The 27600-nt window shown below is 35.7% G+C and overlaps 1 protein-coding gene across 1 annotated transcript; it reads left to right on the top strand.

The window, feature by feature from the left end:
• The first annotated feature begins 1106 nt into the window (after positions 1 to 1106).
• On the top strand, positions 1107 to 26273 carry LOC110020834 (clathrin light chain 2-like). The gene is made up of 3 exons (XM_020719092.1): positions 1107 to 1632; positions 25165 to 25318; positions 25638 to 26273. Exons 1-3 carry the CDS (start codon positions 1247 to 1249, stop codon positions 26076 to 26078), a joined length of 981 nt encoding a protein of 326 aa, XP_020574751.1. The 5' UTR covers positions 1107 to 1246; the 3' UTR covers positions 26079 to 26273.
• Positions 26274 to 27600: the final 1327 nt, after the last annotated feature.

Below are 27600 nucleotides of genomic sequence, written 5' to 3'. Positions count from 1 at the left end.
AAAAATTTATGGAAGATTTTTGTACATGACGGCAAAATTTTATGTATTTACATATTAATACCTAAAATATTATATTTACATTCAGTATATGTTTTTATCCATGTATGAATATATTTATGTCAATTTTTAAAAGTTAAAATATTGATATTATTTACTCCAATATGAAATATTTGGATGTTGTAAATATAAAAAAAACAAATTTAAATCTTAGATACATAAATTTATAAGAATTGTGAGTAGGGCTGTCAAAACGGCTCGTTGTTCGTGAACAACTCGTGTTCGGCTAGCTAAGAAGCTTATGTTCGGCTCATTCGCAAAGTCAACGAGCCGAACACGAACAACACGAACAAAGATTTGCTTGTTCGTGTTGGGCTCGTTTTAGCTCGAAATACTACTAATAAATTATATATATATCTTTGATGAGTAGTATTTTTAAAAAAATTAATTGACTAGAAAGCTACAAAAAATTATAATCAATTAGAAGTATTAATTAAGAAAATAAAATAAAAAATATTAAATTAGATTCAAATGATGTTTTGATATAAACAATAATTTTTAAATCTTGTCCTAATCCTTAACATCTTATGGTTACCTGATGAGGGTTGTAAAAACGACTCTTTGTTCGTGAACGGCTCGTATTTGACACGTTGCTCGCTAAGCAAACGAGCCGAACACGAACACAGTTTTTTAGCTCAAAATATAAACGAGTCAAACAAAAACTGATTATGGGCTTGTGTTCGGCTAGTTTACACCCCTAATAGTGGGAAAAAATTGTGTACATAAGACGTACGCAGAGTTGCGTATGTCTGTAACTTACAAATGTAACTCAAATAAGTTACAGGGAAGATATTCGGAGGTTATAACCGCGTTATAACCCTTGTAACCTCCCTGTAACATACCTATATAATTATAACCTCGTTATAACCTCTGTAATCTATCTATATATAACAATAGAAATACGGAACTTACTAGAAGGTACAGATAGGTTACAGGGAGGTTGCAGGGGTTATAGCCCGATTATAACCTCCAAATATTCATGTAACATAATTTCAAGTTACAGACGTCGCGGTGAGTGTTATGTACTCAAATTTTTTCACTATTTGTGAGAGCCAAGCTTGTAAATGCTACAATTATTAAAGAGTGCTGTCACTCTTATCTTCTTCCCACTGCCACGAGCAAAAGTTGGGCATAGGATCGTCGGTGATAGAGTCTGTGGACGCTTACTAGTGAAAGACGAGAGAGTCAGATGGCATCCCCCTTCGGCGACGATGACACTTACGTGGGTTATGATCCCCGCCTTCCTTCCCAGCGCTATGAGTCCTACCCCAGCTTCGCAGCGGATGAGGATTCAGGCGATCCCACGGTGATCTCCGACGATCATCTTACCTCCGGCGTCCATGCAGTATCTGGTGGAGCTTTCGGTGCCGACGAGAATTCCCAAGAACACCTTGTTTCTGGACCCGGTAGTATTTCTCCTTCTTCCGACGCTTCGCCTTTCATCATACCGGAACTTAACGGGAAGGTGCACGGAGAGGAGGAGAATGGAGGATTCTTCGCTTCTGATGGCCCGGTACTCCCGCCCCCCAGCGAGATGCATCCGGAGGAAGGGTTTATTCTGCGGGAGTGGCGCCGGTAAGAGCTTTGCCAACCTATTTCTATATCTTTTTGTTTTAGCTGTTCAAGAGATATTTATGTACTGTATGGTTTTCATCGATAGGGATTTCTGTAGTCTTTTATTGGGTGAAGTTCATGATAGACTTGCATAAATTAGGGTTAGAACACTCGTAAATTTCGATAACAATAAATAAATAATGATTGAAGAAGTAAATCGTTTTTTAAAGCTAATCTCAAGTCTCAAATAATCGTTTTTTGAACAAGCTTCTTGTAACATATATATGATAAGTGAATTCTGATGCGGATGAGCCGAGTTCATATCACAGCATATAATTTGTTTCGAAAGTGATTTAACTTTGGTTAAATTAATTTTTTGGTAATTATGAGCAACAAATCTCATAGTATGTGATCCCGAGAAACAGGCATAATTTCCTTATGTATCCCTTCGCGACTTGAGTTACCTAATAAGTTAGAAGTATCTATCCTTTTTATATTTTTAAGTTTTTGCAGTGGGTGTAGGCCTTCCAGGTGGCATCACACATGTTTTGTTAATTAAGCTGTTCCTTCATGTAACTTGATGGTGTGGGCTTTGCAAGTTCTTTTTTTTGCTCTTCTGACAGATTGACTGTTATTATTTTACTATTTTCTGGCATTTTTCAAAATGATTCCTTAGATTGTTTTGAAAAAGTAGCATTCTACTGTAATGACTTTTGAATTGGCTTCTGCGTCTGCTCCATACCTGGTTCACGTTGGTGGAACTACCGTTTATGAATTGTCATGACTGCCCAATTTTTTTTATCATATTGTTCATGCTGGTGCAATTTACTGCATAATATCTGCATTTTTAGTACTTCCTAGGAAAAGATTGTCTTGTGAGGAGTTGAGTTACACTGAAATAAATAGGTGGCCCACTAAATTAAGTTATCAGGCCTAATAAATTATATTGTTTGGGTAATTGCTAAACATAAAATTGCTATAACAAACCTGTGCACTTTTATAAAAAAACAGAGCTATTGATAATTTACTTTTAGAAAAAAATATTCCTTTGGGTGTCAAAATTTCTGATTATTATATTCGAGAAGACAATTACGTATCTACGTGACTAAGATGGCAAAGAATTATGTGATTAGACCATATATGAGGATTGCTTTATAAATTTTCTAAGGTAAGCTTTTCTAACGATGGTTGTAAACAAACATGTTGATTGTCTTGGAAATGATATTTTTAGGATGGATAAGAATGGTGTAAATATATTAGAGAAGGCACAGGAGATGCAGCACCTGTGAAAACTAAAGCTATGGAAAAATAAATTGTGTAGTTTTGGCATGCAAAGCAAAGAAAAGACCATTGATTATTGGGAAGATGGGCTATCTGTTTTACCTGCATCAGAGAGAAGGGAAAATAGAAAATTGTTGCTTGAAGAATTGGAGGCCAAAGTTTACTTGACAAGTTGGTGCAAAATGATTTACTTGGTCATGAATCACATGCAACACTTCAAGGGATGATTGCAAAATTACAATTCATAAAAACAACCAATATTATTAGGACAAAGGCTATTGATGCTGTTAATGGTTGCAATCAAAATGATAATTTATTGAAATTTAGGCAAACAACACATTAACAAAATTTCTAATAAAACTATCAATCTAATATATAAAGGGATGCATGAACTAGTAAAAATATAGTTCCTTTTACTAATCATGTCATTAAAATATATTTTTGCCACACCATAAATCAGTGGCTTTTAAGAGTGTAGTTCATCATGGATAGGAAGAGTAATTTTTTTCATATGGGAGTAATTATGAATCAAAAAAATAAAGAATAGGAGACTACTTATGCTCAACATTGTTTTGGTTTTTCATGGCAATAAGAAATGATTACTTATCAAGCATCTAATGTTTTTCTTGCCATGCTGGAAATAATACCAGAATAACCAAATCAAAGCTCAAAGAACAACTCTGAAGAAGAGGATAGGTCTTTATTGTGACATGAGATGATTAAATCTTAACCCTCACAAACTAGAAGATGGACGGTGCTAAGATTTTGGAGGCATTCTCATTTTTTAACCATTCATAGATTAAGAAAAAAGAATAGGGGGAAAAAAACTTATCTTATGCTGTGATGTCTACTAAGTGCCAAACACATAGTAGCCTGAGATAGTAGCTAGTTGCAGAATGTGGCCTGCTAGATTGAAGATTCGCTAGTTTCATGAAAGGTTTTGAAGTGCAAAACTATTAATATGATTGTGATTGAGCATCTTCATAGAACTAGCTTTGCCTTAAATAATAAGAAGCTCTGGATAAGAAGACATTAGGCGATCATTTTGGTTTGATATTGATTAGTGCTCAGGATGTCATACATATATAAATTGCAAGTAATAAGATAGGTTGTTAATGAGAATCTATTAGTCAATAACATTATAAGGAAGGTGTAGATTCCTATAAATGAACCAATCGACTTGATAAACAATTTGAACTTGGCTCGATTAAAAGTTGATAAAGTTTGTTCTAATTAGTAAGGAAAAGGTTTGAACATTTCTTAAGAGCTAGAAGGTTAAATGAATCAAACTTAAATACAATCCAAATAATTTATTTGTATTCACGAACAAATTCATTTATTCTTCAATAAGTAGTTACTCTTTAGTAAGTTCGATGATAGCTTATATCATATATGATATATTATTTAAATAAAATTTGATTAACTTGAAATTATTTAATTATATATTTAATTATAACATATTATAAATTAATATCAATATTCTTTATAATTTGATTTAATTTTTTCTTTCTTTTTTATTTCAATTAAATAGTTTGTTAGTATTTACTTATATTTTTTTATTACAGGAAAGCTTAATTGTAAATTATTATTATTTTATTTAATTGATGTAAGTTAGTTAGATCATAATTCAAAATTTATTCAACTGTTTGTTTATATAGATTTTTAAAATAATTTGTTTATAATTTTATATGAAAAATTAATTACTAATTTGAATTTTAGTTTGTTCATTAACTCGTCGAAATGATCTCTTAATTAATATAAACAAATCAACTACAAGCCAAGTGTAATTTGTAGAAATTTTAATTAAGCTAAGTATGAAAATATATATAAAATCTAAGCTCAAGCTCGTGCTGAACATAAAGAACTTATAATATAGCCAAACCAAGTCCAACCCGAGACATCTGTGGCTTGGCTTAGCTTGATTACAACTCTAAATGTAGATGGTTTGGGAAAAAGAACATGTCAAAGGGGGTTCGTTTTTTACTTTAAACCACTTTTTATGAAGTCAATCACTGGATCATATTATTCGCTTGCTCTCCACGAATACATTTCAACATAGTGGCGGAGCTAGAAAATTTTTAAAGCGGGAGCACAAAGCATATTCGTATCCTATAATTATTGAGGTCTTACTTTAAATCTCAGCAATATTAATTTTAGATATAATCAACATTCAAAACATTATTATTTTCGGTGCACATTTGCTAAACAGACTATGCAAACATGGCTGAACTGTTATCAAATAATGGACATTTTGTAATTAAAATAACTAAGCATGCTAAAACAAAAAAAAAATATAGACATGGTGGGCGTGATTTGAGCTCAAGTTAACTTGTTGCAAGAACCATCGTAATTGCTTAAACAATCTTATTTTGCAAAACAAGCTGTACGAACGCATCCAAGATGTCAAAATTATCTATAAATCACAACCATACTATTTGATCCTTATTTGTGAGCTGTTGGCATGAAAATCTACATGAATTCAGCCTTTTCCCATCTTGCACCATCCTCCACTTCCCTTGCCTAGCCGTTCGACCTTATCCCTTATGACCTATCAAACAAATAAAATAAAATAAAGTAAACCTCACCCCAAACCCAGCACCGTTCGCTCTCTCTACTGCCGTTCGTGGTCTCTCCCGCTCTATATGTTCGCAAATCACGTGCAGCAACTCCCTGTTGGAGCTTGTGACCACTTCCTCTCTTCGCTCCAGTGTTGAAACACCAGATTGCCTCGTTCACGTCCCATCCCATCTCATCCCTCACCTCACATGCCAGAGAAGCAGCCCAGCTCCTTCACCCTGTGCTTGTTCCCTCTCTGATCACGTGGAGCCACCCTTCCCTGCTCTCACCTTGCACTGACCAACATGTGTCCGATCCCCCTCACACTAGAGGCTCCTCCTCTGCTCTTTCTTGCATGCCTCTGCATGACTCTTTCCTCCGTTCCAGCTGCAGTAACACCCTCCCACATTGTGGCTTGAGTATAGGATTCATTCTTCCACAGAGCCTGAATTCTTAACAGTGGCTCAAGTTTCTTGCTGTGATGAAACTGAAAGCAGTGGGCAAAAGGCTTATTGCAGTGCAGAAACTGAGAACAGCAAGCCAATGGTATAAATATCTGCTGGCTGTTGTGGAAGAAAGCGTGCTGCGGGAAAACGAAGGCAGGGCTGGCAATATTTCGCAAAAGGAAAATGCGGGTGGCATCAGCCCCCCTCTCCTAATATCTGCCACCATATATGCTTGTCTGATAGTAAATAAGCATGTAAACTATTTGTGTTTGTGTGCAAGTAATATCCATTTAGTTATTATTTATATTAATGTATGAACCACGCATGGATATGCTGGCTTCTTTGTGGAAAATGGCCCATGATTTATCATGAAGTATCGTATAAACATGATATATCTCATACTTTATAATGGAATTATGAGTTAAAAAATATTTATCGTAATACAACATGATAGTCTTATTCAAATATCAATATTAACTTGCATTTGAGTGTTTTCATTTTGGAAAGTGGGTAAATGATAATGAAACACTTGGCTTCCATCGGTTCTTAACTCTAGAAGGCTGATGCAATCAGATACAAATTTCCGCACAAAAATTAGAGCAAAATAAATTTCTTTCTTCAATAACACAAACAACACTGCACATAAAAGATCAACACCTACAATTCGAGAGTAGGAGATCTCTCCCAAATCCTACAATTCGAAAGGTAAGCTATTTCTCCCAAACCCAATCCCTAGCCCTAACCCTAAGAATCAATACACATTCTCATGCATAACCTCAACCATAAACATTTTAGCCTATTTATACTAAACATTAATAAATAACAATTCTTTATTTATTCAGAACACTATGTCGTCACTTTCTCTTATTGAAAATTATCCTTCTGTAATTTCTTCATCCATGACCACACAATCAAATTACAATCCATCACAAACTTTCGGCAATTTCTTGTAAGTCCCATAAACTTTCTCAACCCTTTCCAAGTCCTAGGTGGTGACCCTCAAACATAGCCTCCACCTTCGATGGATCCGCTAACACCATGGCCTCTCTAAGGTATGGTCACCACGAAAATCCTCCTTTCTCCCCTCCACCCTAGTCTCCATAATCAAGGATTTCCAATCCACCCTCATTTCTCTGATCATCTGTAGCCACTGCATCCCCAAAATTACATTTTCCCAAGTCCAAGGGAAGGAAGTCCTCCACCACCTGTATGCCCTATAGTGTCAACACCAATTCTGTGCAAATTTCCCTGCTTTTGTCCACCTTCCTCGCCCCCATCATAACCCTAAAAATTTTCATATCTATTAACTTCAACTCCAATTGGTCCACGACCATATATGAGATTAAGTTGTGAGTGGCCCCACTATTCACCAATACTAGTACTGGTTGCTCCCGAATCTGTCCCCTCATCTTCATTGTTTTATTTGGAGTAAATCCCGTCCCTAAGTTGAGGAACACATCCGCTGCATCCAAGTGTAAGTGCTTCTCTCCTTCCATCACTTCTTCATCCGACTCCTCACTATCTGCCTTCTCCCCCTCATTAACTAAAAGGACTTGGAGCGTGCGATCCTTGCACCGATGGCCCGAGGCATACTTCTCATTACATTAGAAATTTAATCCCTTTGCTCTCTTGTCTTGCACCTCTGCCTTTGTGAGGCACTTAAAGCTGCCCTTGGGATTGGCTTTCATACGCCTCTCCTCAATCTCTCCTTTAGTCCAAGTCCTCGGTGTCATATTCGTCAAGGAACTTTTGTGGAATCCCCCCGTGGTGTTGCTTTTGTTGGTTTCTTCATCTAATTCATGTCTTCCACCATTTGGGCAAGCTTCATCGTCTCCCTCAATCCTGCCGTTTCAATAGTCGAAGTGGTGCCCATATGTTGGCTTTTGGCTCTTCATGATGCTCTCCTCCAATCCTGTTTCAGAAATCCCCATCGGTCATCCTGACAATAGCTTGATTCTCTTCATATATTCCATGGTCTCTTCCCAGAATGGTTCGGAAATATACCAACAAGAAATCCTTAAATTCCTCTCAAGAACATATTGGGCATCTTGCCTCCCTCAACTGAAATAATGTTTGGGCTTTCCCCTCCAAACATAACACTTTTGCCATGAGCTTCTCCTCCCCATTTAGCTCATTCAATGTGAAATATTGCCCTGCCCGGTACACCCACCCATATGCACCTTCCTCCCAAAGATCGACATCTTCAACTTCCTAATTCTATTATCTCCAGTTGAACTTCATAACCCTAGCATCTCCAACCAACCCTCATCTCTAGTTTTTCCTCCCATATATCTAGGGTAAAACTCCCTTCGATCATAGTCATATCCCATCCCAGCTTCTCCCCTTTCTTCTTTGTGCTCCTCTCAACCCTTTGTACAACCCTTCCTCCATTATTCGCCCACCAAAAACTCTCGCCTCCCCCCCCCCCCCCCCCCAAATCGGAGTCCTAAAAGGGAGTTATTGATGATGGATGTTTTTCTCCTCATGCTCCTCACGTTCGATCTCTTTTCCTTTCGAGTTGACTATGAATTCCTTGGTCAACCCTTTTTATGATTTGCAAATTGAGATGTTGATGGGGTATTAGATTTCATCTCAATAAGATTTCGTATCATCTCCTTCCTGCTCTCAATTTGGTTGTTAATGGGCAAAACTTTCCTTTATCCCGGATTTTGGTTGCCCCGACTCTCCTTCCAATCTCTCTTCCTAAGAATTAACTTCCTTACTGCCATTTCTCCAAAACCGTTTTCAAATGAAAAACTCTTTTACTCTTTCCAGGTGTCTTATTTCACGACTATATCACGCGACTAGGTTCTATATGCCGCTATCCTGTCAATCTTTCCAGCTATCAGAAGTTGATGTCTGTATCTCAGCCCAATGGCTCAAGTTGCGATGACATCGTAACTTTTCATAACTAGCACGTCTGGTCCCAATTTCGTGATCTGGCCGTTTCACCATGCTCAATCCCATCATTTGCTTCCCTTAAAAACTTCTTTATGCCTGTTTCGCATGTTTCTTCATGAAGGAAAGGCGCGACTTAAGCTCCCCGTAAGCAGTGATCTCGCCCTCTATGAGCAGCGATTCCGTCAATTTTGCCAGCAAGCTCCAACCGTATGATGTATAAGGAGGTTTGGTCATGTCTGTACGCGTCAATCCGTGGTTGACTCCTGGCTAGGTCAAATTCTTACTGAATCGCAAGATACGAAGCTGTGCAACTGTGTATAGTGAAAGGAATAGATGGAGTGTTGGATCGTTCGGCTCTGATACTAATTTGGTACGATCCGACACAAATTTTCACACAAAAATTAAGACAAAATAAAATTTTTTCTTCAATAACACTAACAACACTTCACAAAAAGGATAAACACATACAATTCGAGAGGTAGGAATACTCTCCCTAACACTAAGACTCAAGACACAATCTCATGCAGAATTCTAATCCTAAATATGTTAGCCTTATTTATATTAAATAATAATAAATAACAAAAAAACTAAATTGTTCTTAGACACCGGCGTAACAGAGGCCCGCAAAGATTTAAAATGTATGGTGTATTTATTATTTAAAATGTATGGTGTATTATTGTTTAAAATGTTTCATTTGCAGATATTCGCTCATCTGCTGTATGATAATTAACATTATTGATTTATTTATATTCTTGGATAGTGTGATGGCTTTAATATATTTTTTTTTGGTATGTATGCCCTAGAAAGAAATCTAAAATAGACTTGAAAAACTATGAACTTTTTTTTTTCATGTTGTATAAAATGTGGCACGACCATTGGGTACCGGAACAAGCTTGTCACATTTCGGGAGCACAATATTTTCATATTCACTGAGATCAATATTTTCATATTCACTGAGATCGTTTTGTAGACTTCTCTACTTCATAGCTATATGACATGATAGTGATTGTAGGTTGTTTTGTTCGCATATCAATATTAATTTTTAAATATGAGTTTTCTTATCTTTGTAGGTGATATATGAAACCATTGAATTTCATTAGTTTTTAACTCAAGAAGGCCCGCAAAGTCTTAAAATCTAAGTTTTTTTGCTGTATGCCATGTTTTGCTCACCGATATTCACATATCTATAAGATAAGTGACTTCATTTATTTCTGGATTTTGATGGATAATATGATGGGTCTAAGATATTTTTTCATGATACGCACACTCAAGAATGAAATCCAAACCATGCTAATAAAAAATATAAACTTCTTTTTTCATGTCACATAAATTATTTGGCATGGTCATTTGGTATGAAAGCAAGCTTGCATGTGCACAAGCGATACATTTGAGGAGCACAGTAATTTACGCTCTGCTTACTAGTTTTATAACATGATAGCGCTCAATATCATTGATTTCGTCATCATCAGATCCTCATTATCAGATTTATACCAACCATTTGGAATCAAATTTATGAATCCTCCTTTTATAAAAATTTTTCCGGCTTTGTTCGTCTGACTTCTAACTCACGCACAAATGTTTTTGTCCAACTTCTGTCAATGTCACCTCTTGGCTTTAGATGCGTTTATGTGTGTGTGTTTGTGTGGATGGATGTATCTTATGAAATTTTCTACCTATTAGTGGACATGTCTAAAAGTCTCAAGGTTATTAATTAATATCTTAATTTTCCATAGATGCTACTATCATAGTCTCTCAAATGGAGTCATTTGCTTATTTTTTCTTCTCAACCTTCTTACACTTTCATGTTAACGTTCTCATTTCTCCATATTCAAGTTGGCCATTAGGACTTTTTGGCTGTCTGACATTTATGTTTATATAACATAATTTGACCGATTGAAGTTGTATATAATTTATTATGTTCATAATATAATCTTACCGCGTAATAGCAATGAAGCATTTCTACATTTTAGCTGCACAATTTTAAATATGTGAGTTACGTCCTCTTATACATGCCCTCATTATTTTATGTCAAAGATCCAACATAACTTATTACACCTGGCTGTCACCCAGGCATTCTACTGCTATTAAATAATAGTTGTGAATATTTCTCTCTTCAAAATTATGTACTATATATGTAATCTTTGTTCAGCTAATCTCAAGTCCTTTATGTTCATTTTTCATGTATTTTTCTAATTTTTTTACTTTGTTTAGTAAATTTTTCATGGATTAAAATTTATCATTGAAAAAGCACACAACAAAAAACCTCACTTTAAAACATAATCTATAAACCTTTCAATCATATAAAAAAAATATTGATTTAATATTATTGTCATTTAGAATGCCTTGAATCATGGTCTCGGTTTCAAATCCAGTCCTATCATAAAAGTTCTACTTTCTATAGTTTATTTTATTTCAGGAATTTCAGTTGTAGTTTTGATTATCTTTTTTATCACTAAATACTACTAAAATTATATTTTAGGTATGCGACAAAAAAGATTATCTGATTGCGGTTCAAATTATAGCACACATGAAATTTAATGAGACATTTGTGATAGAATTCTAATAGAATTTTGACACTTCCTGTGGAAACTCTTGAATTTCTTCTAGAGTTTAATGAAGCTATATATTTTGATAAAAAATCATGGAAGTAATAGAAATTGAAAATATTAGTTATTTTTGGATCGATTTTAGCTGAAATTGATTGAGCTACCAAAATCAATCCCAAACTTCCAAACTTAAAATAATGTTCATAAGAACTTCTAATACTAATCAATGTTTCGTCATGAATATGTTTAATTGCTCAACATCATTTTCTTATACTTTTTAAAATATAAATAAATTAATTTTTATAATTTTTAATAATGTGTCTTTTTAAGATTATTAAAATTATGCGGAATCTTTTCTATGCTCTTTATGTTTATTTATTTATTTTTTTGACATAAAAAATTCTTTCATAGTGGATGTTCTTAGTATGAAACCAAATTGATTCTCAAATACTTATATAATTTCTCTAATTATATTCTGCTTACCATCCTGTAAGTTCATTTTGACTCATAAGTTGATTTCCTTGGCATTACAATATTGAACTTCTCTGTTTTTCTTAAATATTGATACAAAGTGCTTTTTCTCCGATCAGTTTGCTTGAAAATTACATTGCAAGGTTTGAAACTGTGCAATTAAGTATTAAGGCATTTTTGTTGGTATGGCTTAGGCTTCAGAAGTAATTCATTAAATTAATGAAAAATATGAAATAAAATGTAGCATTTTGATATTAAAATAAAATGTCAAAGCAAGGCTATAAAAAATCAAAATATAACTATAAATGTTATACAATAATTTACGCACTAAATATTAAACCCCTTCCGCTCTCTTTTGAACTTCAACAAGTAGTCTAAGATCATAATTTATGAATTTAGAATCTCTTTTACTCTCATCACTAAGAGGTCTTTATTGGAATCTTTATTATAATTAATTGTTTTCTCGCTCCTTTATCCCCACTTATATCAACATTCCCGCAAATTTTCTTTATCATCTTCAATTTCAATTATTTTCCACTTGATCAATAAAAACCAATAACAACATTAATTCGATTTAAAGTAATGATTATATTTATGATTTTAAGATCTTTCACATAAATTTTTATATAATTATATTTTTTTACCTTATTTTATTATTTTATGTTGATCTTGTTTCTTTAGCAAATAAGTCTGCATTGACATTTTTCCCTTGTAAATATGACGGTGTAACTTTATTTTAATTTTCCCAAAACCATTCATTATCTTATTTCATATTATTAGCAATTAATGGATCTTCATCGTCCTCTAAAATTATCTTTTTCAAATATCTATTTTTTAGTCTTTTGTTGTATATTATATAAATTATTGAGTGGATCTTTAAAGTAGGGGGAAATCACAATGTGACCAAATCTTTACTGCCCACGGCTATCGCTTATTTTCATTTGTTGCTACTAACTATCGTTGTCTTTCGCCATGATTTGCTACTGTGTTTCGGTGTTATTTTGAACTATCTGATATGATTCTTGCCAAAAATTAGGGCAAATAATATTTTATTGCAATAATATCAAACACTTAAGACATATAAATATAAACACCTACAATTCGACAGGTAGACTATCTCTCCAAATTCTCACAATTCGAGAGGTATGAAATTTCTCCCAAACTCTAAACATAAGACTACAAAAATAATTTCATGCATAATTCTAACCCTAAAGATATTAACCCAATTTATCCTAAATAATAATAAATAACAAAAGACTAAATTACACTTAGGCTTACAAAAGACTAAATTGCCCTTAGGCTCAACGTCGATGTAACAGTAATCTACTCCCAAAAAGGCACCCTGTCCTCAATGTGGGAAAAAAAAGAATATATTCCTCTACCACAACCTTTTCTATTTCTTCTGCTTTTTCATCACACAGTGAGAACTTGTAACGTTCGATTCTTGCAATGGTGTCCTGGGGTAAGCTTCTCGTCACACAAAAATTATAACCCCTTGGTTCGTTGCTCTCGAACCTCTATCTATGTCAGACACTTAACTATCAATCCCGGTTGTGACTTATGATTATTATCCTGTGAAGCCTCTCACTGAATTTCCACAATTTTGAGCTTTTGGTATCGTCGTGGTAATAACGGTTCGGTATGACACTCTATAAGTGCTGCTCTATTCGCCTATTCCATTGCATTATGATATTCAATCAAATATGCTAATTTTATAATTTTTCCTAAGCCTCGTGGTCTTAACGGACAAAGTGCTACACGTATGTTGAGTTTTAAACCTTTCATGAAGTTTCCCTCCGCTATTGTCTCAAAATTTCTCCTCAGTCGTCTCGACAAGAGCTCTAATCCCTCCTTATACTACCTGAAAGTCCCTTTTCGAGTCAATGCAAAGAATTGCTTTTGTAGGCCCCCTTTTTGAATTGCTCAAAAACATTCCAACAAGCAATCTTTAAATTTTCTCACAAGTGGATCGGGCATTTAGTCTCACTTCACTGAAACCATGCTAAGGTCTTCCCCTCCAAACGTAACCCTGCCACTAGGAGATTCTCCTCTCCATTTAGCTCATTCACCGCGAAATATTACTCCACACGATACACCCACTCTTGTGGGCCTCACCTCTCGAAAATCGACTTCTTCAACATCTTTTTACGCGAGTCTCCTCCCACTTCTCTAGATTGAAGTTCATTGTGCCCATGAAGCGAGGGTTGGGTTCCATTCCGCGTCATATATTGAATTTCCTCCTTCCATAATTCTGAATCGCCCCATAGTCAGCCATCGTGTCCCTTTAGGCTCTTGCCTCACCTTCCGCCCTGATCATTACAACAGCAAAAGGCGTCGACGCGTTTGGATGCAACCCTCTGGTGATATTCCACCCACTGTGGTTCTTTATTCCAGGCCGAAATCGTTCAAATTGATCTTCTGCAGTATCTAATTGCATTTCGTCCCATTTCGTCTGCTGACGCTCGAATATTATTCCTTCCAAGGGTTGCCACTCGAGTTTCCTCCAAATGCCGCTGCTCGATCTCATTGCAGGTGGTTGCGAATGCCTCACCTTCCGTGAAATTCATCCGTTTCTTCATCATTTCTTCTAGGGTCGTAAATATGCCCTCCATGGAAGGCATCGCCCCTCTATGGATGTAAATCATTCCTCCATTGGCGACAAACACTCATTCATTTTAGATCTGATTTGGCTCACCAACTCCTCCAATATTTCCTGCAAAATATTTATTTTCTTGGCCTCCATTATTCCCTTGAAATTTTTTTATTGCAAAAGACGGAAATTATGTGAGCTGAAATTCTGTCATTGCCTCCAATCTAGTTTGAATCACGATTGTGTCACGATATTAGGTCACTCTACGACTTTGATCCCATCGTTTGTTTCCAGATAGGTACAATTGAGTGACTGTTCGCTCTGTATGCTGCGATTCCTTCTTGTGTTCTTATTGTCGGCTTCCCCTGCTAGCTCTTATCATGATATTCAGCCTGTGATCTTGATTTTGCTTTCCTGTGTTTCCCAACGCTACAATTTGGCTTCCTTGCGATCCCAACATTGCAATTTGTCTTCCCTCTGATCCCAAATAGCTTGACCACGGCTGTATTGCAACAAACTATAAGTCGTGATTCCGTTGTTGCTTCCCATTTAGCTCTATCCCAATTGTATCACAATCATTTGGGTCAATACATGCCGCAATCCTTTTTCCTTCCAAATGTTTGCAATTTCGTTGGTCTTCTCCAGTTAGCGTGATAGCGTCTCTATCGTCACAAGAGTCTAGTTCGATCACGTCGTCTTCCCAGCTCTCGATTTGATCGGTCCATATGACCCAATCCTTGATCCCTTCCTTGGTTCCCTTTTTTTTTTAAGATCGAATGCTCTTATACCATTTGACACGATACCTGACATATATTAGGGCATACAATATTTTATTACAAGAATATCAAACACTCAAGATGACTACAAAGATAAGTACCTACAATTCGAGTGGCAGGCGATCTCTCCCTATTCCTATAATTCGAGAGGTAGAAAATTCTCTCAAACCCTAAAACTAAGACTATAAACACAATCTCATGCATAACCCTAACCCTAAACATATTAGCACTATTTACACAAAATTATAATAAATAACAAAGACTAAACTGCCCTTTGGCGTACAAAAGAAAAAAATTGCCCTTAGGTTGGGCAATGGTGTAGCACTATCACCTGACACTTTCTGTCATATTTCAATGTATTTGCTATGTATCATTAAAAAAATAATGTGTTTGATTTGCATGTAAGTAACACATGCATTTCAATTACAATGCATATCTTGAATGCATCAATTTAAAATCATTTAATCGAACAGTTTGTACGGTCTTCTTGGATCAAGTAAAAATAGGGATTAGAATTTTGTTCCATAATTCAAAAATTTTGTTCCATAATTCTAAAATTTTGTTCCCTGATTCTAAATGTCTATCATGCTATGTATGGTTTGTTCTATTTGGCTACGAACGAGTCAGGATGAACCACTTGTTTCTGTTAGGAAATGTTATTGTTTATGAATCAACCAAGGTCTATTTAGGGGCGGCGGTACCTATCGAAAGTTGCATATCGTGTTTGAAACTATCACCCTGTTTCTTGTGTTTGATGATTATTAGAGGGGTTTAAAAGTTTGCAGCACACCAAGCTTGACTTAAATCAAACAATGATTTTGGAATATTCTTTAAATTTTGAAGAGCAAAACATAAGAAAATTGGATTTTAGAACTATTCACATAGCATAAAACATTATTTATAAAATAAAGATGTTCTCAAATTAAAGTTGTTCAAAATTTTTTTTATTTTCATGTATTTTATTAATTATGGTTTGTGTTAATTATATCTTTAATATGGTAATTAACAAAAATGAGCTATTGTAATGTGATGAGCATTTCTTAATTTTATATTTTCATGTTTCAAATGCTCATTTAAATTTGCCAGATTGTTAGTTATGCGTAAATTAAGTGGTATGGAACATGGATGCATGTATTTTTTTATGCATATATTTGCATTTTGAACTAAATGTCTCTCTTTCTTACGTCTTTCCTGTGCGGCTCTCTCTCGCGGGTGCGCTCCTCTGCGGCTTCTCTGCGTTCACTGCTTCTTCTCTTCTTCCTTTCAAAGCTTTCGATGGCTTCAGCCAGATCTTATGCAGCTGCCCTTTCGGGTGTCCACGCCTCACACACCTAAATTGCCATCTTTCCTTCCTTCGTTTGAGTGGGCAGATGACATCAAGAAACCTGTTAGGAAGAATGGGAAACCTGTCATATTTTTTACAGAAGCTGAAGGTATTCAACTTGCTTCCTCCTGTTGTTTGAATTTGGTTGGGAAATTTATATATGGTCATCCCAAAATGGAGCTCATTCGCAAAGAATTTGAACTTATACACCTCGTTGGAGAGTGAAAAATTGGACTATTAGATAGGAGACATTCTCATTCGTAATGAAGATGATTACATGGGCTTATTCGCTAGAAGGATAATATAAATTGATAACAAAGCAGCGAAGATTCATAAATGGTCTGCGAATTTTGACCCACAGACGGAACCTCCAATCATTCCAGTTTGGATTCGCCTCCCTGGTCTGAAATTTCATTATTTTTCTCAAAAAGTATTGTACTCCATTGTCTTAGCTTATGGAATGTCATTCAAGACAGACATTCATACTTTTAATCTTTCCCGTCCATCTGAAGCCAGAATACTTGTTGAAAGAGACATCACTACACCCGATTCTTAGAAAATCTGGTTGGGCACACAACACCAAGGATATTGGCAGAAGGTAGTTATTGAGCTTTTTTCACCGTATTGTTCGAACTGTCGTATGTTCGGACACTCCAGTTCTCAATGTCATCATCTGCACCCCTACCTCAGACCAAAAAAATAAACTGCTCCGCTAGAGGCTGTGATTCCATCTCCCTTTGATCAATTCTAAGTTTTGACACTATTGATCATCAGAAGGATACCCCAAAAGACGTCACTTTCCCCGTAGACAATATGTCAACCATTTAGTCCCCACTTGTAGGTCTACCGTCTTTGGAACCTCCTATCGTAGGGGAAAAAGAGATTCTCTTGACCCCGCTTGTTTTAGAACCTATCACCGATAATACAGGTGGAAATACTTCTACTGTTTCACTACTGTCTCATCAGATCCAGAAAAATGTTGGTATTACTCAGACTCATGAGGATCATGATGTACAACGACCTACAACTGTCCGACCACATTTGGAATCTATTGATCAGATGAGTTAATCATTGGATGAGAAATGACATGTCTATACATCCAGGAGGAAGAAGAAAAATGAAAATTTACTTGAGCTCAAGAATCTGATGTATGACACTTTGGTTACTATGAGCAATGGTACTCAACTTACTAATTTGTTAGCCGACTCACTTCCGCGAACTAGGGGCAGGAGGACTAAATTGGGACGTCCCTAGCACCTTTGTGCCCTTTTGTGGCTTTTAGTTTTTTTTTCCTTTATGTATCTTTGCTTTATTTGAGTTTTGTGTGTGTTGTTTTGCATGAGTTAGACTTTCTTTTAGGCCCTCTCATGCAACATTTCTGTATCTTTCTTCCATATTAATATATTTGCCCTTGGGCTTTAAAATATATATATATATACAAGTTTCACAATGCCAGCTGCGGTCGAGAGCTCTGCTAGGGTTTCCAATGGCGATTTCCGTCGCATTTGATTCTGTCGTTTGAAGGAGAGGGCTCTCACCTCGCCTCTACTTTGTCGACTCTCGCTCCTCATCCTCTACTTCATCCCGACGTTACTACGTCTCTTTGACGTCGAGGAATTGCGTCTGCATCTGTTGCTTCTTGCTCGATTTCGACGCCTACAGCTTCGCACGTCTACGTCGTTCTTCTGTTTCGACGCTGACGTTCGCCTCTGTCTGCCTTACAACTTCGGTTCGCATTTGCGTGGCGGGGACTTTGCAGTAGGAGACACCGACAACTATTATATCGGGATCTTCCAGCAGGTGGATCTCCCTGCTCTGATAGCACTCCCTTTTTCTTTGGTTGAACATGACAAAACCACATGGCAACAATCAAATGTGGTGGATTAAGTTTAAGCGACCTTGTCATGTAGACATAATCAAATGCGCCTTTGCCTGCGCCTCTCCCTACCCGACAACAACAAGGACATTGTGCCTTTGTCTGCGTCGACGAAACTTCGCATTTGCTCGCGTGTTGGAAGGAGGGAAGAGATCTCGTGCATGCGTGCGAGTTGGGCAGATAGTCGAGAGCTCTGCTAGGGTTCGCATTTGATTCTGTCTCTTCCTGGCTCGCACAGTTTTGTCAACTCGCTTCGTCGGGTAGGGAGAGGGTTGTTTTGACGTTGTGCCTCTGTCTGCGTTGACGAAACTTCGCATTTGCTCGCGTGTTGGAAGGAGGGAAGAGGGCTCGTGCATGCGTGCGAGTAAGGCAGATAGTCGAAAGCTCTCCTAGGTTCGCATTTGATTTTTTCTCTCCTTCGCTCGCACCATTTCGTTGACTTGCTTCGTCCCGACATTACTGCATCTCTTCGAAGTCGATGACTCGTCTGTGACTGCTTTTATTGCAGCTTGCGTCTACGTCGGTGTCTGTTGCGTCTGCGTCGCTTCTCTGTTTTGACGCTGCGCCTCTCCTTATCCGACAACTTCGCTCTTCTGTTTCTATTACAACCCGTGTTTGCGTCAGCGACCTGTTTCGACGTTGCGCCTCGCCCTACCCGACAACAACAACGCCGACAGATCCCCTTACTCTGATGGCGCTCCCTTCTTCTTTGGTTGAACTTGACAAAATCTCCTTTGCCCACGTTGTGGTAACCCTCGGGTGGAGTAGGCGGTTGTCTTCTTTTCAAGCTATAAGGATTGTCGTGATGGTACAAGTGATTGCATTTTTGTTAAGAAGGAAATCAATGAAAGTGGGAAATCAACAATTTTTTTCTCTGACTTAGAAATTTCAACCCTGACGAAGAAATTCAAGTTTCCTCTTATTGTAAAATTTCAGTGGAGGCACCCACCTATGTAAGCTATCATAAAAAGTGTTGATGATCTTAAACTAGTAGACAAGTGGAAAGTGAGACTCATAGATGGAGACATGTGTTGATTCAACTAACCGTGGCTGAAGATTACACCCGAATTTTCTCCAAGAAATACCTTAATATTGCAGACAAGTCAATGAAGTTACTCAAGTGGTCTTTTGATTTCAACCCAAATCATGAAACCCCCACTTTACTGGTATAATTTAGTCTACCTAGTTTCAAGCAGCGCTTTTTTTATCATCAGGTTCTCTACTCTATTGGGGTCATTCGTGGGGACCCTTTGAAGCTAGATCTACCCACTTTCAATTTAACCAGACCTTATATAGCCACAATACTTGTGGAAATAGATATTATTTTACCTGATGTTACTGAAGTCTGGCTGGACACAACTCATAGTAAATATTGGCAATAAATCGTCATGGAACACAGACCTCCTTATTGTACTCACTATAAGATGTTTGGGCATACCCTTGATATAATATCACAAGCTCCATTCTAATTTGAAATCTAAGGTTCAAGAGAATAATGATGGTTCTAACCCCACTGCTTTAGACAAATTAGTTCCACCTGTGGAGGACACTACCACAAGGCAGGAGATGTCTGTTGCCTTTATGGACGCTCCACTGACACTACTGTTACTGCGATTGATGTGATGCTGGATGGCTCTGTTGGGCAACCTACACCTTCAAACCCAATTGAAAACAACACTGAAGGACTATTACCTACAAAGGATGGTGTTCATAATAATAAACAGGAGAACCTCGCAGCTCCTCCTCTTCAAGAAGTATCCGGTGTAGAGGCAAATCATACTTCACATATACTAGAACATATTGTGGGTACAACGGTTGGTAATCCTTCTGCTACAACTCTACCACCTCATCAGACTGATTCTTCAGATGAGGAATGACAGGTTTACACTTCCAGGAGGAAGAAGAAGAATGAAAATCTACTTGAGCTCAGGAATATTATGGATGATACTTTGGTTACTTCGGGTAATGATACGTACCTTATCAATTTGTTAGATGGATCCCTTCCGATAACAAGAGGCAGAGGCAAGACTAAATTGGGATGACCATTACTTTTTCCGCGCCCTAGTGGTTTTGGGCTTTTTTGTTTTTTATATGTATCTTTTTTGACTTTTTTGTGTGTGTTGTACTGTGTGGGTTTGTGTCTATTTGGGCTCACTCACGCAACCTATCTATATCTTTTCTCTTTAATATATTTCCCCTTGGGCTATATATATAGTTATTTATTTTTGGATAGACTGCTTTTGGCTTGGTGTGGCTTGAATCAAGTTTTGATCGAATAGTTTAAGTTGATCTTGAACTAGTTCTTGTTTGCTTGAAATAGTATTGTTTACTTAGCCTGTCTTCCTTGTGGTGAATCAAACATTGAAGTGGAATGGTACGTGTCTGGTCACACAACTATCAAATTTATAGGTATTGTTATGATAGTTGTACCTATAAATTTGATAGTTGTGAGCTTGACTTAGTTTGAATGGTCTGGGAATGCCTCACTATCTTTGATTTAAACGATTAACAAAGCATACCTGATCATAGTTAACTTGGTCAACACTGAGCAACTCAAATTCTACATGACAGGGTTGCTTAAATTCAATCCACCACATCTGACTGTTGCCGACTCTTGGCCAACTTTAGTCAATTCTAGTCTATTTCTATTGAACTACACAACTTAGGTCAACCTTCTCCAAATTTGTTGACTTTTAGTTACTTAAAGCAAACTTAGTTACGAGATGGTGAAACTGACTTGGTCATTATGCGGCCCTGCTCCAACCACCTCGATTTGCATTGGTCCCACATTATTCCTTAAGCACATATCATCATGCCATTATGTGATTTATACTGCACCTTAATGGTGCACCAAATGTGTGTGTATAACAACAACATCAACATCAACAATATCAACAACAATTCTTTATTCCGCTAAGTGGGGTCCGCTATATGAATCCTTTCTCCATTGTGTAAAATGAAGAAAAAGTACAACATAGATCAAAATCTGGCTTGATATGCTCATCTTGCCTAATTACAATCAAAGTGCCAAAATCGATGCAACGCAAATATTGTGTTTTTGGGTAAAGGTTTTTGGGTCCGAGCTCCTTTTCACTTTTGTTGGCCTTGGAAAATTTTAGCTTTGACAAATTGCTTACATGATATTCATATAAAACCTTTGGGAAGAATTTTTTTCCTTAGAAATATGTACAACTCATCACATGTTTGTTTGTCGCCATTCCAAATGGGCACCCTTGACATTTACCTTCAATACTGCCAGAATTTCATTATACAATATAACTTCTGGAAGCTTAAAAAATATGTAGATGCATTCGATGTAAAATTTTGAGGTGAATTTGTGAAGAATCCAAACAATTATTTGATAATTCATGATTTAAATTTAGATCAAGTACAATATAATTTGAATAATACCTAATTTCTTTTAGATTTCTAACCCATAAGCATCCGTTCCAAATCAATGTATAATTATTTGTTTTGTTTTTCTAGCAATTATTTTTTAAGAGATTTTGAGTGGGAAAGTTTCTAGATTTTGGCAAATTATTACATTGCTAAATTTTTTTTAATATCACTTCTCTTTTATACTTATTTTATGTTCACAATTGCAATTGAGTTATAACAACCTTATCAACTTGCTTTCAGTGAATATTCTAATGCAAAGAGTGTATGTAATTAATTAATTAATTAATACATCGATTCAATATGGTTTAGTGATAAATGACGTTTTTTTGTTGAAGACAAATTCCATTCAAACATAACTGCTTGAGTATATTGGAACAGTCCTTAACAATGGTCTTTTTATGAATATATAAATAAAAAAATCAAGAAAATGTTGATTTGATTATTTGTCGATTTTTATCAGGCAATTTGTTAGCAATTTCATTATTATATTGTTTAATAATTGTACCAACAACTCCATATATGATTTTTTAGATTTAAAATCAAATTTAATATAGATTTGGGTCTAATGATCTTGGATTTAATTTTAGATTCTTATTTTTGCTCTTGCTTAAATTTATGTTAAACTTTGGTGCATTTTATAACTAGAGACTAAAAAATCATGTAGAATCGTTTTGTTGAATTAAATTCTTCATTTTAAAGTATTCAATTGGATACCTGATACTGATGATGTTATGTGTTCAACCGGTCTATACTGAGATGTAAAGGTAAATTTTCTATAAATATTAACCAAAGCTGCACTAATCTTACCAGGAAGATTACTGTGATATTTCTCAATTTTTGGAGCTCCATAGTGAGCGTTATTTATTATCGATTAATTCATGCTTGATCTTTCATCCAAGACATTCACTGATTTAAACATTAGTAATATAAGTGTCTTTAGGTTGATAACATTTGGCTATAAAATTTTTAAATTTTAGAAAATGTTTAAATATGTTATAATCATATTATGGCCGACCCCACGTAGTGGGATTAAGGCTTTGTTGTTGTTGTTGTTGTTGTTGTTATAATCATATTATTTAAATTTCTTAAATAGAGCATGCAGTTGGCCTGCATAATTCTCTAACGAGATTTTATGTTTCTTGTATGACCTTGAGTTTTATTTGAAATACTTCACCAAAATGTTTTAGAATATACCATTGCTTTTTGTTTTTAAAATTCAAATCCTTGATATTAAATATTTTATTATTATTTTTTCAAACACTTTCCGAAGGTCTTCTATCCTGTCTTCTATCCTTGAAGATACATGATTTTATCTTCCATCAAATGTAGACAGGATACATTTAAGTTTTAGCTTTACAAAATTTTGGTAGTTGTCTAGAATAATAGCTAAATTCAAATCATTCAAATTTCATCTCTTAATTTTTATTATAATTTTCATATTTTGCTTTGAAGATGGTGTGTACATAAGTACTCTTTGATATTAAATTTGATGTAAGGTGTTTTAAGGTTTAGAGTTTCTTATGCTATCATGCAATGAAATTTGATATAGCCTAGCAATGCTATTAACATACAATTCTCTCAGGGCTCATACAGTTAATTTTAAACAAATATTTGCTAATTTAGTAGATAATAAACTAAAGTAAAGATAAACCCAATGTGGATAAAAATTGATGTTCTTTCTTCTAAAAATTTACAAAGAGAAATTTTTGATCATAGAAGGCATGCATATGTTTGAAATGTCACTTTTAGCTAAATACTGAAAAAACATGGAGGGGGAAAAAGAGGATGGAAGAAAGATAAATGAAGTCCCCATAAAAGCAAGCCTCGCCTTTGTACTTTGTGATAGTTTCTCCAAAGGGTGTAGACGATCCGAGTCAAGTTTGAGTCGCAATGAACATGAGCTCAACTCGTCTATCGAAACAACAAGTTGAACTTGAGCTCGAGCTCGAGCTCGTGTTTAGCACATATTATGAGCTCGAGCTCGTGTTTAGCCCATATTATGAGCTCGAGCTCAGCTTTTGTTACCATGCACAAAAGCTACTTAAATCTTAGTTGGAGGAATTCACAGCTAGAGCTTGCTCGAGAAGGCAACGACGAAATCGGGCTATGGTCTCTAGAGAAGTGTTGTGAGAGCTCATTCGAGAAGATGACGCGGCCATCTTTTTGTGATTTGCTAGCCTGGGTTACTGCATGAGAAGAAATGGTACAGGGGAATCTTTTAATTTATTACTATGCATTGAGTGAAGCCCTCACTTTTTTAATGGCTTAACTCCTTCCAAAACAGCAACAACAACTTTTTATTTTTAATTATTAAGTTCACGCTTCCAGTTAGCTCGGGAGCCTATGAGCCAAGTCTTATTAAAGCTTGAAATGGATCTCATTTAAAATATGAGCTCGAGCTCACAGCTCGATAAGATCGACTCTTGAGCTCTTCAGCGAGTTGAGTTTGAGCGGGCTCAGCTCATTTACACTTCTAGCTCTCACACTTTAACGAGGAATTAGTTCCCGGAAGAAAAATGATGATTTATGCATCCGTAGGAAATTAGTAGACCTACAGAGCTGTTTTTATACCTTTTAATTCATTTATTTATAAGATAATGGGAATCTATGATTGCGTATAAAATTCTTAGAAAGAGTAGGAATTGCCGAGTAATATAAAATTTACTTTCTACATTCCCATCTGTATAAATTCACTTCAAATCCCATTAGACTGTAGAAATAGGACATAAGGTCGAAATCTTTGAAGACCCGACTGCCAACCTGTAAAATTGCACATTAACAGAACTTTGTTACAGCCGAAGTTCCAGAAATCTCAATATAACAACAATGAAATCCCTGCATCCAACCATCCATCTTGTCAATGGAACATTCCTTGATTTTCATGATAGGCGTGCTTAAAATTCTATTCACAGCTGATAGAATCATTTACTGTTATAATCACAATCAAAACGCAAACACTGGTGCAGCACAAATATTTCATGTGTGGGACATTTACATACATACCACAATTTCTAATGTATTTACTGTCTAACTCCCAAAGTTTGATATTTATAATTGCACCGCCTTGGTGACATAAACCTATGCATGAAAAAGCTTTATTCCACTTCTAAAAAGATAGTGATGGTAGAATTTCTCATGTGATGTTAAAGATTTGAGTGGTATTTATCTAATATGAATGTTTTTGTGTTAGATATGCAAATACAGCGTGGTTTGTCTGTAAATTCCTTTTCATGTTTTATTGAAAATTATTAGTCTATAACACCCGTCACTGTCAATCGGAGCTGTTCTTCCCCAGTAATTGCGAGCAGGCCTTTGTCATGCTTCGATGCAGTAACATTTGAGGGATTGTGATACTAATCATTATCAATTCTGCAATGATTTGTGCAGCCAAAATGCTATTCATCTCGAGGAGAAAGAAAGGAAAGAGAAGGAACTCCGTAATCAGATAATCGCCGAAGCTGAAGAATTCAAGATTGAGTTCTACGAGAAGAGGAAACTGAACAAAGAGACTAATAAAACCACCAACAGAGAAAAGGAGAAGGTATGAACTTTTTGCCACTTCCCAAATTTTTTCAAGGGCCATTTACCACATGCCACACAATGATTATGTATTTACATATCTTGCTCCCAAAAATCCATTTTTAATCTTTAACTTCACATAAAAAATACCACAATCACTTCTCTTTTTAAAAGTAAAATCCACCTTTTCATACATAGGTTTACGACAACAAAGTGTGTTAGATATACGTGAATGCATAAGAATTGTGCCGTATGTATGTAAATTTCCCTTTTTTTAATTAAAATCATCACCAAATCCCATCCCAAGTTCATCAAACCGACTCCTTTATCCTTCGTGTCAGATCTTTGTGGCCAGTCAGGAGAAATTTCATGCCAGTGCAGATAAGCAGTACTGGAAAGCCATTGCTGAGCTCATCCCAAATGAAGTCCCTAATATTGAGAAGAAAAGAGGGAAGAAGGATGCAGAAAAGAAACCGTCTATTATTGTACTTCAAGGCCCCAAGCCTGGAAAGCCCACTGACCTCTCAAGAATGCGTCAGCTTCTTATTAAGCTAAAGCATAATCCCCCACCCCACATGAAACCCCCACCAACCCCACCTGCTGCCCCCACACCACCTGCCAAAGAGGGCCCTGCGGCTAACACGAGCGGCAGCCCTCCGGAAGGCACGAATGTGGCGGTAACAGCACCGGCAACAAATGGTTCGTCCAAAGCGAAGAATGATGTGCCTATAGAAACTCCAGGAGCGGCGGCAAGAGAAGCGTCTGTAGTGCTAGTGGATTAAGGTATCACGTAGCGCACTTTAGTCTAACGCATGTTATCATTACTAAAAAAAATTTATTAAAAGGTCCATAATTATCATGTTATTTTCGGATTTGCTTGGCTATCTTCTGCTTATTTATTGTGAGATTTGTTTTTGAGGATAGCCATATAGTGTATTTTGGATGTCTAATATGTGTGATAGGGATTGTTTTTATATGGGTTGATTATCTTCTGATTAGTTAGTTCATGATGTGTGTGGATGTTTGATTATCTTTCAATGACTCCTATCAAATTTATTCTATCTTTATGAGGTGCATCCACCATGCCAAGTTTCTTGATGATTGATGAAATATTTAACAATCTTCTTAGATTATTAATAAAAACAAGTGCTAATCACTCCATTTTAATTATTAATTGGGTTGGATTAAACTATAAGCAATGTTATTTTAAGCATAAAATTTTATAAGTACCTCTTTTTCAGGCTAAACCATTGAGGGTAAATTCAAGAGTTTGCATGGATTAATATATATATTGCAATAATTTGTTTGTTAAATGGTAAAGAGTTAGGGGTGGAAATTTACTGTGAAGATTTTGAAATTAAATTTTGTTTTGTTTAAATTTGTTCTTTGGCACTCAATCAAAAAAACAAAAAGATCTTGGCCCTGAAACAAATAAAATGAGCACTTCGGAGCTCTGATTTTTTCAAAAAAAACTTCCATTTTCTCATTCAAATCTTATCGTTTGGCCCAAGCTTTCATTTTTCTATGTAGGGCTGTCAAGGGTTCGTTGTTTGTGAATAACTCGTGTTCAGCTTGTTAAGTTAATGAACTTAGCACAAACAAAAATTTATTTGTTCGTGTTTAGCTAGTTTTGGCTCGAAATACTAATCTTATATATATATATATATATATGTATTGCATTGGTATTTTTAAAAAAATTAATTGACTATAAGGCTAGAAAGAATTACTTAATTAAGAAAATAGAATAAAAATGATCAAATTAGATTCAAATGATGTTTTTGTATAAAAAATAATTTTTAAATCTTGCCTCAACCCTTAAATCTTATGGCTGTTCGTGAATAGCTCCTGTTCGACCAGTTAAGCAAATGAGCCTAACACGAACACACTTTTTGAGCTTGAATTATAAACGAGCTGAACACGAGTGAGCCCACGTCCCTATTTCTATCAATGTAATTTACTCTAAATGAATAATAATGTTGTTTAGTTTTTCTTTTATACCATATATAATATAAAAAAAAATGTAATACTTATTAAAATAAAATTTTATCAAAATATCCAATATAATTCCTTATGTAGTATCAATTTGTATGTAATATGATGACCCAGATTTCATTTTTATATTACATTTTGGATGTTACATTTTTATGGAGTTTATCACGTAGTACTTGTTTATGTAGAAGATGAAAGGTTGAGTTTAGAAAACTTCAATGTTAAAATGTTGCGCATATCATGCAAATGCCATTTAGTTTTGATTATATTTGTTATTTAATAAAAAAATATACTCATTATATATATATATATATA

The sequence above is a fragment of the Phalaenopsis equestris genome, unplaced genomic scaffold (genome assembly GCF_001263595.1).
Source record: "Phalaenopsis equestris unplaced genomic scaffold, ASM126359v1 Scaffold000107, whole genome shotgun sequence".
Classification (NCBI taxonomy): Eukaryota; Viridiplantae; Streptophyta; class Magnoliopsida; order Asparagales; family Orchidaceae; genus Phalaenopsis; species Phalaenopsis equestris.
The sequence above is the reverse complement of the archived record's forward strand: the minus strand, read 5'-3'. Positions and strand labels throughout refer to the sequence as shown.

What these genes read in the sequence shown, in the direction of transcription:
- LOC110020834 (XM_020719092.1), top strand. Translation starts at nt 1,247, where the DNA reads ATGGCATCCCCCTTCGGCGACGATGACACTTACGTGGGTTATGATCCC. An exon ending in ATTCTGCGGGAGTGGCGCCG is followed by an intron (nt 1,633 to 25,164) that starts GTAAGAGCTTTG and finishes TGATTTGTGCAG; the next exon opens with CCAAAATGCTATTCATCTCG. An exon ending in CCAACAGAGAAAAGGAGAAG is followed by an intron (nt 25,319 to 25,637) that starts GTATGAACTTTT and finishes CCTTCGTGTCAG; the next exon opens with ATCTTTGTGGCCAGTCAGGA.